At 37.1% G+C, this 15,042-nt stretch overlaps 1 protein-coding gene across 1 annotated transcript in view; it reads right to left on the reverse strand.

The window, feature by feature from the left end:
- Positions 1-1,645: 1,645 nt before the first annotated feature.
- Positions 1,646-15,042, reverse strand: part of BRINP3 (BMP/retinoic acid inducible neural specific 3) — a 177,355-nt gene continuing 163,958 nt past the window's right edge. The window contains exon 8 of the mRNA XM_039336065.1: positions 1,646-3,139. Within this exon, the coding sequence (XP_039191999.1) occupies positions 2,023-3,139 (1,117 nt within the window). The 3' untranslated portion in view covers positions 1,646-2,022. The remainder of the gene's footprint in view (positions 3,140-15,042) is intronic.

Genomic DNA, 15,042 nt, shown 5'->3' on the forward strand with positions numbered 1-15,042 from the left:
CCTCCCTCCCTCCCTCCCTCCCTCTCTCTTTCTTTCTTTCTTTCTTTCTTTCTTTCTTTCTTTCTTTCTTTCTTTCTTTCTTTCTTTCTTTCTTTCTTTCTTTCTTTCTCTTCCATTTTATATCATTTGTAACCTGAACCTAAAACATTAGTTTAATGTGAAAGGGAAAGGGGAAAATAAAGTCTAATGAAAGTGTGTTTAAGAAGAGTGTTGAAGTTCAGGTCACACAAAGGAGGTATTTCTAAATGTTTAGTTTCCTTTGCTTAGCCACTAACCACCCTACATTCAACTGGGAGATCTGAAAAGGGCTTCTACATGCAATTTCTTGAATGAGCACAATTTATCAGGTTTGAGTCATATTTTCAAGTAGAGCTTGAATCTGAAATGTCAATTACAAATTGCCTGAAAGCCTTTTTTAACAGAAAGAAAGAGCTTCTCCTGGTTAAAGATCCATATATAATAATGGGATCAAACAGCAACACAGCATACGGTTGAAATCTATGAGAAAAGCATTTTTCGGTGTTTTGTGGGAGTTTTAAAGTGAAAAAGATATATATATATATATATATATATATATATATATATATATATATATATGTATGTATGTGTGTGTGATATATGTATGTCATATATATGTATGTCATATATATATATATATGACATACATATATATATATGTATGTCATATATATATATAATGTTTTCTGAGGTTTTCGCGGGTATTTGTATGTAGGTCTTTGGTTGTTCGGGTTTTCTCCCGCGTAAAATTGGAAGTGTCTTGGCGACATTTCGACAAAGTCCCATTGGTCATCTTCAGGCTGGTGTTTTCAGCTTCGTGCTTTGAGCAGCAATGTGTGGTCTAACCTTGTTCTTAGGCTTCCTTGTTGGGGCAACCCATCATAAACAGATAAGACATCGAAATCTTCCTCTAGCACAAAGGACTTCAAGGTTAGACCACACATTGCTGCTCAAAGCACGAAGCTGAAAACACCAGCCTGAAGATGACGAATGGGACTTCGTCGAAACGTCGCCAAGACACTTCCAATTTTACGCGGGAGAAAACCCGAACAACCAAAGACCTATATATATATCATATATATACATCATCTATATCTATGCTGAATGTCAGATGGATGGATGGATAGATAGACAGACAGACAGACAGACAGTTGCACTTCGGGTGCAACATGGCATTTGTATATGGTTGTTGATATAAGTGCCTCTTACACATTGGCTTGATGTTCTTGTCTGAGACCCCTGGGATTGGACACATTTCCTGTATTCACTTTTCTTTTAAACCATACTACATGGTTTGCAGAACTCTATCTTGTCTAAAACAGAAAATGTGGCCACTAGAGATTTACTGTTTGTATGGTAGAGTACAACATCCTGAAAAAGCATGATGCTTCCATGTCAGGAAGTTTAGGTACAAGTAAATCATCAATAAGAAATGACATTTTGCTTTGACAGGAACACTCAGATTTATGACTCAAGAGTTACAGAATAATCTTATATTAAGTTGCTTTTAAGTTTGGTTTTGATGGATATTCCTCTGTCTCCTCTACACAACTTTCTGGTCACACATTATAGTATCAAAGATGTTATTCATTTCTGGAAAGGAAAAAAATGAATCCCACAGCATTTCTTTTTAATAACTGTTCAGCTACAAAATTTTATTGGTATCCTTTTATGTTCCCTCTAGAGGATGTAATGCACAAAAGCATTGCCACGGAACATATAAAATTACAAATGAAATTTATTGTAAAAAGTAGAATGTCTTCTAGACAGGTGTCAGTATTTATTTTCATTCATAAAACAAAGCCAAAAAAAATTGCAGATATAATATATTCATTTGTCAGCAAGTTCATGGGTGTAAATTGCCATCCAACGTTATTGACTGATATAAGACAGATATTGAAAAGACAATTTAAATTTACTCTTCCAGACATAAACTGTTCCACAAAAGCACTGTAAAAACGCCTCCATGATTTGTTTGTTTTCTGTTGTGCTTCACACTTATGGTTAACTACATAATTTGGTTGTGTCGTAATCCACTGTGTTTGGCAATTTGGCATTGAAGGTCTGCAAAGCCGATTGAATCCTCATCACTTCACTGGTAGAAAGTTTGAGTCTATGACGCAGTAGGCATGAGAAAAGATCTAGACGACGCTGACCAGGAGGAGAAAGTTTATTTACACGGTCCCGTATCTCTAGTAGCTGTAAGAGTGCACTGTCCTGGGATCCCTGAGTGTAGGGGTAGTCCAGTTGCAAAATCAAATCTCGGATTGCTTCCGGGTCAAAGTGCATGCTGTAGCCAAACACTTGGATGCTGTTGATTTTCATATAGCCCAGGTTTCGGGAGGGATCAATAAACTCCAGGGGTTCATAATAGATGCTATCATTGCCATTGGGACCATTTGATTTTATACGACTCCTCAAGTAGATGTGGACTGTTTCAAAAAACGTCTTCCACTTGTTGCCTAGAGTCAGCGTCCAGTTATAACACTGAAGTGGTAAGTCCAGTTTAGTCCGCTCCCAGTCTGGAAAATTGTTTTCATTGACAGGCATAAACCAACTCTCAGAGTGGCTGCCTCCAAAGGGGTTGATGTAAACAGCCAGGACAGGCTCCAAGGTGCTGTTCTTCGTGAGGCAAATTTGAAGAGAGATTCCCAATATCATATGGACCAGGCTAGATTTATACTTGTTGCTCTTTAGGGTGAGAAGCATCCGTTTGCGCCAGGATGGGTCAAACCAGCTATTGAGACGCATGTCATTGCTGATGAAGATGGCATGGACCTCAATCCGGCGGTCCGCTTTCTGCAATAAATACTTCATCTCCAAATCCTGGAGGTCAGTCTCAAACCCAATGTAATGTTCTGTGGAATCTGCCACTTCAGGCTTGCAAAGCCCTTGGCTCAGCATGTATCCAGTATTGCAGGTCCCACAGCGGGTACGATTGTCGGGCGCACAGGTCAGGCAAGCAGAACCTTCCCCCACACTACACGGTAGGGAGCCAAGGCAAGCAAGCTGGTCATTCGGGCACGTACATGAATGAGTCTCTTCAGAAAAGCTGCCCAGCAGGCCATTTTCATTGCAGTAAAGGAAGGACTGGATGCGATTTAGCCAATAGAGAGAGGATCTGTAAAGTAAACATGAAATTAATGAATACATAGTGAGAAGTAGATCAAAGTAATAGAATTAAGCTATTTTTAATCACTTTGAAGGATAAAATTTCATCCGGTATATTGAAAAACCATCTGACATGATTCATTCAGACTAAATGAAAAACACTTTCTAAAGTGCAATGATTAAGAGAATGAGGTACAATCTTAAAAGTTCTTACTTGTAATCTTACTTCAACCATCAGTTTCTTGGAGTGTCTATAACAAAATATTATCACTCAAGTGTATAAGCACACAACAACAAAAATAAACACTAATCCTCTATAATAGGAGAAAAACTTTTCCTTGAAGCATTGAAAGGGAAATTCCTTGAAGGATTGATTCAGCTGCTTTGACAGCCTTCATAGTAGGATTCTTGGATGTGCATATGCGTGCAGTCACGTTGCTTTCAACCATGTACATTATGGTGGTATAAGCAAAACTTTATATAGGATATAGTTGTCTCCATGCTTCAAGAATGCTTTGAAAAAAGATTACATATAGTTATCTCTTTGATGGATGATCATCAGAAAATTCCATTTAAAAAAAAAGATCAGTGAAGGTAACATCATTACCATATCGTTACCAAGAAAATAACAGATATGCCCACTAATTCACCATGATTCAAACTTGTCTGGTAAAAGATTTTACCTGCAATTGAAAGCTTTGAGATAAAATATATACAAAACACCCCTTGTTATGGTACACAAGATAATATATTATACATAATATATTTATTCATGTTACAAAATGTTTTTCTTCCCTGTAGATAATATTGCAGTATCTCTCCTGCCCATTTTATAAGAAACATAGCTAAAGACATACTAATTAAAAAAGATCTTTCCTGGATTTCTGAAAATTCCAAAATCATATTCTCAAAATTCCCTACTTCACAGCCCCATTTCTTTCCAATCATAAATTAGTTTTAAAGCTTAATCTCTGTTTAACCTACACAATTCTAAATCCATGTCTTTTTCAAGGAGACCCAAAGTCCCTGAAACATTATCAACAACCTATATTTCAATTTGGATTGAAGAACTGGACTCCCTCAAGGTTTAATGAGTGTTGCACATTAAAACATTGGTTTTAGAAGCTGAGACACTTCAAAATTGCACTTTTCCCCTCTTGTTTTTTATGAGACCAAATATTTGCTATAGTACTACTAATACTGGGGAAAAAATGGCAAAATATTCTGGATAAAATATAGTGCAATATTGTGATATTGGAATATTGTATACTTTTAGAATGTGATGAACAGACTAATAATGATATTCCTTTATGTAACTGTCATCTCATTTATCTCTCTTTCAAGAGTAAATTAAGATGATAATAGGAGCTTTTAAGCGTTCTAGATTGAACATGGGTCAAGATTTATACGGAAAAGATGTTTTAAGAACGAAATCAAGAAGCCACAAACTTCAATATGTATGTGCTTTTCAAAATGCTTGACTTAGTGTTAGGAATATATGCATTGTTGAAAAAAATATGATAGCTGTAGCTATACAACAATACTGAATACTGGTTTCTGTATCTAATTTGTTGCTCAACAGATATAAAAATGTAGGAGACCAAATAACAGGTAGCTTAAAAACTTTATTTACCAGAATTTTAAGCTCTGCAAGGAAGAAAAGCAATACAAGTGAGGGTACTGGGTGAATTCCAGGCAGTAAATCTGGGCAAATAATCAGATCTACTCTTTGCCTAGTCTCCATCATTAATATAGCAAATGGATCTTGATTACCTTCCTACCTCTTTTCCAATAAAATTATATTCCAGGATCCAAGGAAGCATAATTCTTATATAGTGTCACCTGGTTGGCAATAATATCATGACAACATTTAATGAGTTGGGTGTTCAACAATTCAACTCCTTGGATACAATTCTGCCTACTCAGTATTGACTGGAGTGCTCTAAAATTCCATCTGTTTTTTCTTTTTGTTTTTACTTTTCACTGCTTCCTTACTACACTGTACTTTAGGACTTGATGTTTCTTAGCTGGCATACCCTTCAATTTTTTCTTTGTCCTGATAAAGACATTTGGCTATTATTTAAAGTTGCATGGGGGAGCGAAGGCAGTGTTTTTTATGGCATGAAAAAAGAGACTTTAGTAATCCCAAATGAATATCAGTTTTCCCCTGTGTCTTAGTAGGTAAAACATTTGCTTTCCCACCTGGTGGCACAGTGTTTAGAATGCAGTACTCAGGCAAACAGACAGGGCTTGAGGTTTACTCAGCCTTCCATCATTGTGAGGTGGGTAAAATGATGACTCAAATTGTCGGGGGGGGGGGGATATGCTGACGTAAACCATTCAGAGCATGTTGTAAAGCACTATGGAGTCTCACATAAGTCTAAGTGCTATTGCTAAAGAATAACAAATGAGCAAATACCAATATTAGTCAATTACCTGATATAGTACCAATGAAAGAGCAAATCCTAGTCCCAAATCATAAGCTTCAAGATATTAGCTTCTAAATCCAAGAATTCATAAGACTGATTTCTTTTGCAACTATTAGACTGCTCAAGTTTGAGATTCAAAGGAGTTTATGTTCATTACTTTTTTTGGGGGGTTCTCATGTCTATAATTTAAGGTATTTTTGTATCTTCAAATCAGTTTTTGATTCCTGGCAACTGCCTGGACTAGTCCCTGCAATTTCACTGGCATTTTTTTTTTAAATGGTATGTTATTGCCTCCTTCCTTCCTAGGGCCAAGAAAGTGATTGGTCCAAGGTCACCCAATGGGCTTTATGCCTCAGAAAATACTGGAATTCATGGTCTCACATTTTCTAGGCTGGTGCTTAACTACTACACTAAACTGGCTCTGCTACATGGATAATACTTGATATTTAATACTTGAAACTTTAAACAATGTTTAGCTCATATATTTGCATTACCACATTTTACTGAAGCAATTAGGCCGAATAACCACCAAGAAGCAATGACTGAAGTGGCATTTAACTGCTAGCAAATTGAATGGGAAAAAAACCTATTTTTTTTTTCAGGCTGGCAATACTGTATACAGTACACCATATTTTTGCACAGACTCCTGGGTTAAAAAAAATATTAGACAGGTGGGTGAAGGAATCTAGTGATCTGTGACAAACTGTAATTCAATCATTTTAATATATTATACTCATGAGACAATATGATTTCAAGCATGTATCACTCTAGAATAATCTCTTATGAAGATCATAATGCCTCCAAGACATTATGACATTAAAACATCTGGCCACATTAGAGTTATTTGACAGTCAGGGAGATCAGCCTGGATCATCAACAAAAATGAGTTGAAAGGTAGAGCTTGTACACTATAGAAATATGCCTGTATTTTCTGATTTCACTCTTTCCTATCCTCCCTCCTCCCCTTTGCTTTTCTTTGCTTTATGCTGTTCTGTTTTAGACTTCAAACCAGAGGACAGAGACTGCCATTATTGATCTGTAGGCTGTTCTGGAGTCTTTCTGGTGAAAGAACGGGATTCAAATGCTTTAAGTACATAAATGTTAGCTTTCAGGGAGCCCCTGGAGTAAGTTCTTATGTTTCACAAAGAGCTCTTCAAATTGTTGAGTTTGATGTTGAGCTATATTGCAACCAAATCACAATTATGCTTTATACTTCAAAGCATCAGAACAAAATAGATACACACAGAGAGAAAGAGAGGTTATTACAAGCCTGTAATAATATTAGGATATGCCCACTAGTCTTAATTAAATATTTAACAAAATTATTTTGGCTGATAATGACCTTTATTCCAAATACTGTGATGATGATCCAAATGTGATTAATTCAAGCAGATTTTCATTATAGCCTCATGTTTAGAACTGAGGCTTTAATTTTTGAAAGTGACGCTGACAAGACCACCTTGTGTATGAAGAGTATAAAGTGCAAGAATGCATATGTGCTCATTCAGTCTCTGAAAAGTTTAACCTAATGTTGCCTAAATGCCACTTTTACTGCAATCTTTACATATTGTTTCCTTGGCTTATCTGTGGATGTAGCTTGAGCCAAGCTACAGTTCAACATCATTGTATTTTAGTTCAATTTTGTCTGAATGTAATGAATTATTATTGGAGAAAATGGAAGGCATTTAGTGAACTTTGGCTATTTAAAAAAAAAAAACACCTTGAGTGGGTGAGGTTTGGTTAGGGTTAGGGTTAGATAGAAAGCTAAATTGAAGATTGGCAAGTTTAAAAAAAATCCTTAAAAATGTCAATTGCAAATAACTTGCATTATTGCCAAGAAATCAACATGGATATGTCCACATAATTATCAGGAGTCAAACTTAATATTGCACTAATATATTGTATTACGTAATATATCATGAAACCATCTCTGAATGTATTATTTTTAAAGTGGTATAAGCTTCACCACATATTTTGCTAATGCATTTGAGAGACTTAATGCTGTTGATTCCTAACATATGTAGCTCTGTAAAAAGACTTTGATTGATTCTGTCTCAGCCATGCCATTCTACCAATTTCAGGTAAATATGGTGAAGGACAATGGATGGAAATGGCTTTGTCTGTTGTCAAGCTTTCTAGGGGTTGGCGCAGTGCTGCAGTGGTTAGAATGCAGTATTGCAGGCTAATTCTGACGAATGCCAGCAGTTCAATTCTCATTGGCACAACGTTGACTCAGCCTTCCATCTTCCGATGTCAGTAAAATGAGAACACAGATTGTTGGGGACAATATGTTGACCTATAGTACTATAAAGCACTATGAAGTGGCATATAAGTTTAAGTGCTATTGCTATTATTCTTTATTTCAGAATTAAAGATAATATAGAATTACCTGTTTAGGTCAGTTCAAATTCCAAAAATAGAATTTCAGAATATCTAGTGGTTGGGGTCATATAAGGGTTTAAACCAGGATTAAACAACTTTTTATGGACAGAGAACTACTGCTCATTTCTTTGAAAAGGTTAAGAACCACAGTGTCCTTTCTGGTGACATCAACAGAATGTGCAGGTTTGATATTAGTTTTAATTCTTCTATAGCTGCCAATCTCTTAATAAGTATTATAAGATTTTGAATTACTTATAAGGTTTTGTGTTCTTTCCATGATCTTCTACTGTGCAATTTCTTCCTTTAATATTCTAATCGTGACATTCGATTGTATTTGCATCAGTACTGTTAATTACTCATAACTGTCATGGCCCAGGTTCGGGACTCAGATTCTGAGTCTGAATCTGATGCTGAAGCTGTTCCAATAGATTGTGAAATGCCAGTCTCAAGAAGGACAAAGCCAGGAATCCTACAAGACTGATCAAACACAAAAGAATGGGAAAACATCAGGCCCAGATGGGCTACCGGCGGAACTTTATAAAAATCTACAAGATTCAGCGAACCACTGAAAGATGTTTGTAATGGATTATTGTTAGAGGCCAAACTTCCAAATACATGGCTAGAAGCAAATATTACTTTGATATCAAAAGAAGATTCAGACTTGACATATATTAAGAACTATAGACTGATTTCATTACTCAATGTGGATTACAAATTTTTTACTTCAATAATGGCAGAGAGACTGAAAAAATACTTAGTTGAATTTATACATCCAGATCAAAACGGCTTTTTACTGAAGAGACAAATGAAAAACAATTTAAGGGTGATAATGGACGTATTACAATATTATGAATTACATCCAGGGAAACAATTAGCATTAGTGTTTTTAGACACCCCAAAAGTGTTTGATAATGTTTCCTGGCAATTTATGGTTCAACTATTACAAATAATGGATTTTGGAAAGAATTTTACAAATATGATAAAAACAATATATAGCAACCAGACAGCAAAAGTGATAGTGAATGGAGATGATACTGACAGCTTTGAGATAAGAAAAGGTACAAGACAAGGGTGTCCACTATCTCCATTATTACTGATCTTTACTTTGGAAGTACTAAATAGAAGATAAGATAGGACACAGAAATTAAAGGATTGAAAATAAAAGATGAAACATATAAGTTACAAGCATTTGCTGATGATTTAGTGTTTATCTTGGAAGAACCTTTAGAGATGATTCCAAAACTATGGGGAAAGATAGAAGAATATGGAGAAATGGCAGGACTAAAAATAAATAAAGAAAAAACCAAAGTAATAGTAAAGAACCTCACAGATAAACAAAAAAGGCAAATACTAGAGAAAATAGAGGTACAAATAGTGAAAAAAGTTAAATATTTAGGTATTCATCTTTCAGCTAAGTGTTCATCGATAAAAGAAGACAATTATACAAAATTATTGAAGCAAATAAAGCTAGACTTGGAAAGATGGAAAAATCTGCAGCTGTCAATATTAGGAAGAATTGCTACAGTAAAAATGAATGTGTTGCCGAAGATTTTATTTCTATTTCAAACAATTCCGATAAAACTTGAGAGAAAATTCTTTCAAGATTTAAATTCATTGGTTTTGAACTTTATTTGGCAGGGGGAAAAAGCTAGAATTAAGATGAAAACATTACAAGATGCTAAGGAAAATGGAGGTTTTGGGTTGCCGGAATGGACATTGTATTACCAAGCATCTGTGTTAACATGGGTGAAAGAGTGGATAACACTTAGAAATAAAAGGTTATTGTATTTAGAGGGACATGATTTACAATTGGGGTGGCATGCTTTCTTATGGTACGGGAAAAACAGAGTCCATAAGTACTTTCAAAATCATTTTATAAGAAATGCCTTGTCAACAGTATGGGAAAAAATTAAAGCTAAAATATATTTAAAAATTCCAGGGTGGTTATCAACGATGGAAGCATTTATACATCTGAACTTGGTAGACTTTGAAAAAATATGGACATATAAAGATATTCTAGATATTGATGGGAAATTAAAATCTAAACAAGAATTGGAAAATCAGAGAATTAACTTGTCCTGGTGGGCACATTTACAGATACAAAGTAGATATGAAAAAGATGTAAAAATGTATGGATTTTACAAGGATCAAACTGTGTTTGATAAGATTTTGTTAACCTCAGATGAGAAATTAATCAAGAAAATGTATAATTTTTTGTTAATTTTGGATATGGAAAGTGAACAAGTGAAAGAAACAGTGACAAGATGGGCAAAATTTTTTGGCTATAATATAGAATTAGAAAAATGGCAAATGTTATGGGAGAGAAACTATAAATTAACAATGTCAACTTCATACAAAGAAAATCTGTATAAAATGTTTTATAGATGGCACCTACCGCCAGCAATATTAGCAAAAATGTTTAAAAATATGTCAGATAGATGTTGGAAATGTAAACATAACATAGACACATATTATCACATTTGGTGGACATGTGGTAAGGCAAAGGCCTATTGGAGAAAGATACATATGTGGTTAGAAAAAATATTGGGTGAACAAGTGGATTTTAAACCTGAACTTTTTTTACTAGGTATTATGCCTGAAAAGACTAATAAGCAGAAATTATATTTAATCTTACACATTACTAAAGCAGCAAGAATAATTTTTGCACAATACTGGAAGAATGAAAGACTGCCATCAGAGGAAGAAGTAATCAGGAAAATATTGGAATGTGCAGAGATGGACAGATTAACTATGAGGTTGAAAGATAAAGAAGATACAGACTACTATCAAATTTGGAACTTATTTTATTTTTGGCTAGAGGAAAGAATGAAGGATTAGGAATTGAACATGTATTAGCATACCAAACTCCAGACAACTTGTTGATTGGAAAAATTAACATATGTTGATGAAAAAAAAAAATATATATATAAAGACTGATCAAACAGAGGTACCACCTGAGCAGCTGAAAAAATCAAATGAGGATGACATAAAGACTCCACAGTACCTGTACAAAATGAATAAAGAGGAGAGCAGAACAATGAAGGTCTATGAGGCTCCTTGACAAGCAAAGGAGTAAACCTTCTAATTAGTGACAGCTGGCTGCAGCCTTATATATGAAACAGCTCTGAACATGTTCTCTTTGCTAGAAAAAATGCTTGCCATCTGACTTCTGGTTCATGTGTTACTCCTGGGTATGGATTCTATACATGAACCCCCGACCTTTGGAGTGGATGACAACCTTGGCCTGGTTCTTTAAAACTTGGATCGAAGTTGGAGGATTTTCGTGCACACTGGTTGTAAAACTAAACAGGAAAGTCTTTGCATTGTTTGCATTCCTTTGCTTCACTGTTAACTCTTGAAAATTAAAAATCTCCTGAGAAATATGTGTCTATGTATGATGAAACCTGAAGCTGGATATACAACCCACATTTTTATATATACTAAAAACTGCAGTTTCAATCTCTTATTTATGAGGAAAGTTCTCTTTGTGTTAACTCTGGTTTGTGTTAAGGCATATGATGTGAAGGTATGATTAATTAGGGGAAGGGAAATAATTTCTCAAAAAAAATGAAGGATGGAAATGAGCTTGCACTCTTATTCTACGATTTATATATAATGTTATATGCAATCAAGTTGTACCAAAACTAAACTTGATTAGATAGGTCCTCAACTAGGAAGATATTTCTGTGCCAAGAATTGCCCTACAATTTGGAATTCAGCATATGATTTGGAGTAATCCCATAATCAGTTTTCAATCACATTCAATAGCTACTCTTTGATCACTTCAGAAAACAATTGTGTTATAAGTGCTGAATAAAATCTTTTCTTATTCTCCATTTTTAAACAATATGTTGGATGCTGCCTCCTGGAAATACTGCATGGATTTGGAGTTTGATGAAATAAGTACAGAAATCATGAGTTTGTGGATTTTTCTCCCATTTAAAAAAATTACCTTCCAGTCTTTTTTGTATTAGACGAACAATATTTTTCTTCAAAGCAGGCCTTCTCAAAAATCTGCATCTGCAGTGTGCATATGATATGGCAGATTCACTGATCCTTTCTGGCAAGACTAATAAATGCTCTGCTTTTCAATCATCCTCTGCCATTTCCCTTCTCACCTTCTGGATATTAAATTTTTCTTTTCCTTCTAAAGGACATGTGGCCATATCCACTTTTATCACTTTTTATGATCCTTAGCCAGTGTGTTTACAGGAGGTGCAACTCAAAATAGCCACAAAGATCAAGTGTCTAGAACATGGGTCCCCAGCCCCCTGGTCCGTGGCCCAAAGTCAGGCCATAGTCCATTCGGAACTGAGTCACGGAAGTGGTGGGTGAGCGTGGTGCACGTGCATGAAACCATCTCCTCTCCCCCTCGCTGCTGCCGCCACTGTGTCGTGCCCCCATCGGAGCCTGAATCTGCTGAGGAAGATGAGCTGGAACTGAAACTGACAGAGATAGAGGGGTAGGAGCAGGCCAAGGCAGGCCAGGGTCTTTCAGGATTGGGATGGTTGAAGGCAGGGAGGAACAGGGGCAGGATGAGCATGAGAGATAGAGCTTAGGTGATGAGCAAGGGCCACCCCCTCCTGATCCTAGAGCACGGAGAATGGAGAGAAGGAGGCAACTATGCAGGCAAGCCCGACTACTCAGGAGGAGAGGCCTGCCCCTCTACAAAGATATACCTGGGGACTAAGACTTAAGGAGATGCTGTGGGAAGGGGCATTTGTCAGGAACAATGCTGAATTATTGGAGGTTTGTGTGCCGTTGGCAACGTTGGAAACAACTCTCTGATCTCTTGTCCTGTGTTATTTCTACTTGTGTAAGGACCCACCCCACTTTGCATCTTAAGAAGACAGAACTCTTGGAATAATTCTTCCAACAGGAATCCTTTATTAAGAAGAAGTGGTTGCAGGCGTGGTAGACAGGACTTGGGGTCCAAGCTTCCCATTCAAGGTTTTAAGGGGTTCCCCAGCAGTCCCACCCAATCACCCCCCCCTCCCAGTGATAGTTTCAGGCATCATAATCCCACCCCTTTGCTCCTTTCTTCCGTCTGTATGGAGACTTCAGATAAACTACATGAAAGGTAAATAGTTCTCTTTGTCATGGTAAGGTTCTTTGATGCTAGCAACAAAGCCCCTTTGTTCTCCCCCTTCTCTCCCTCTTATGGCAGAATCCAGAGAAGGCAGAATTGGGATTAAAGATGAAATATAACTGGATTCTGACATCCGGCCCCTCTTAAAAATAAGAGAGATCCACCTGAAAGAAAACAAAACAGGTATAAACTTAGTCAGGCTTGTTAGGATACTCTGTGTGAAACTTTTTCAATAGCTTCGGGGCTCTGACATGACGTTTATGGACCCACTCGTTTTGTGAGGGAGGGAGGTGTTTCCAGGCAACTAGGTACTGAGTTGCTCCATGATATCTCCTAGAATCAAGGATTTCTTTTATTTCGAAGTGTTGTTCACCCTCTACCATGACTGGAGGTGGTGGTGGGGGGATTTTTGGCCGTAGAGGTGACTGATGCTCTCTTTTCAGCAAGCTGCAATGAAAAATTGGGTGTATTTGCCTGAGATTTTTGGGTAATTCTAATTCTACTGTTACTGGATTTATGATTCTTTTAATTGGAAAAGGTCCTATATATTTTGGTCCAAGTTTTTTACAGGGCTGTAGGGACTTTAGGTATTTTGTAGATAAGTACACCATTTCTCCTATAATGAATGGTGTAGGCTCAACCCTTTTTTTATCGGCTTGTGTTTTGTATGCCTGCCTAGCTTCATCTAGTGCTTTTCTGACTATTGGCCAGGTGTTTTGTAGTTTCTCCATCCATTCTTTCAGCGAAGGGATCGTTGGTTCGTTTGGGGTTAATTCTGGCATGGGGTTGAAACTTTGACCGGTGGCTATTTGAAAAGGAGTGTAACCTGTGCTGGAGTGGACTGCATTATTGTAGGCAACTTCTGCAAAAGGGAGTAAGTCCGCCCACTCGGTCTGCTGGAAACTAAGAAAACATCTTAAATATTGCTTAAGTACGGAGTTCATTTTTTCAGCCCCCCCATTTCCTTGAGGGTGGTGGCTAGATGTCAGTCCCTGAGTGGTTCCTAAGAGGGATAAAAATTCCTTCCAAAATGCAGACGTAAATTGCACCCCCCTGTCAGAGATGATGCGTTGGGGTGCCCCATGCAATCTGTAAATGTGTTGGATGAAAAGTTTTGCTAAGGCTTTTGCAGTGGGAATCTTTTGGCAAGGGATAAAGTGCACCTGTTTGGAAAACAAGTCCGTGACCGTCCAGACCACAGTATTCCCATTGCTTTCTGGCAATTCCACTATAAAATCCATGGCTATTTCTCTCCAGGGGGCTGAGGGACTTGCCACTGTTTGCAATAGTCCTGGCAATTTCTCTTGCAACCTCTTTGCCATGGCACATTTTGGACAACTGGCTATATAACTTTCAATGTCCTTTTTCATTTCAAAATTGCCGTTTAATTAAATGTAAAGTTTTTACAAATCCAAAATGCCCTACTGATTTTGTGTCATGGCAAAGGTGCATGAAAGTGACTCTTTGAGTTGTTGGTATATATAACTTTTCCCCTACCCAAGGCAACCCGTCTCTCATTGTGCACACATTTTTGTTTTTCTGGAACCATTCATCTGTTTCCAAACTTTTTCTGAATTCAATTCCAGTTTGGCTGTCGAGTTGTGGTTTTATTTTGGCTTGGGTTCTTGTGGTTACTGGTGCTGCCAGTTGTGACTCTGCCATTAGTGGCCTAGAGTCTGTGGTTCGTGCGCTGTTGTATTGGGGCATGCGAGATAGAGCATCTGCCAGGAAGTTCTTTCTCCCTGGTAAATGTTTGAGCTTAAACTGGAACTGGTGAAAATGCTGAGACCAGTGGGCTTGTTTGGGATTGAGTTTCCTGGACGTTTTCAGGGCTTCTAAATTTTTGTGATCGGTCCACACCTGGAAGGGGATTTTGTTGCCTTCCAGGAACTGTCGCCACGTGAGTAATACCCAACGTATCCCATAAGCCTCCTTCTCCCATACGGGCCAGCGCTGTTCTGTTTCTGTGAGTTTCTTGGATGTATATGCACAGGGTTGCAATACTGCATCATT

Source organism: Crotalus tigris, unplaced genomic scaffold (genome assembly GCF_016545835.1).
Source record: "Crotalus tigris isolate CLP2741 ecotype Arizona unplaced genomic scaffold, ASM1654583v1 scf7180000017666.27876245, whole genome shotgun sequence".
Lineage (NCBI taxonomy): Eukaryota > Metazoa > Chordata > Lepidosauria > Squamata > Viperidae > Crotalus > Crotalus tigris.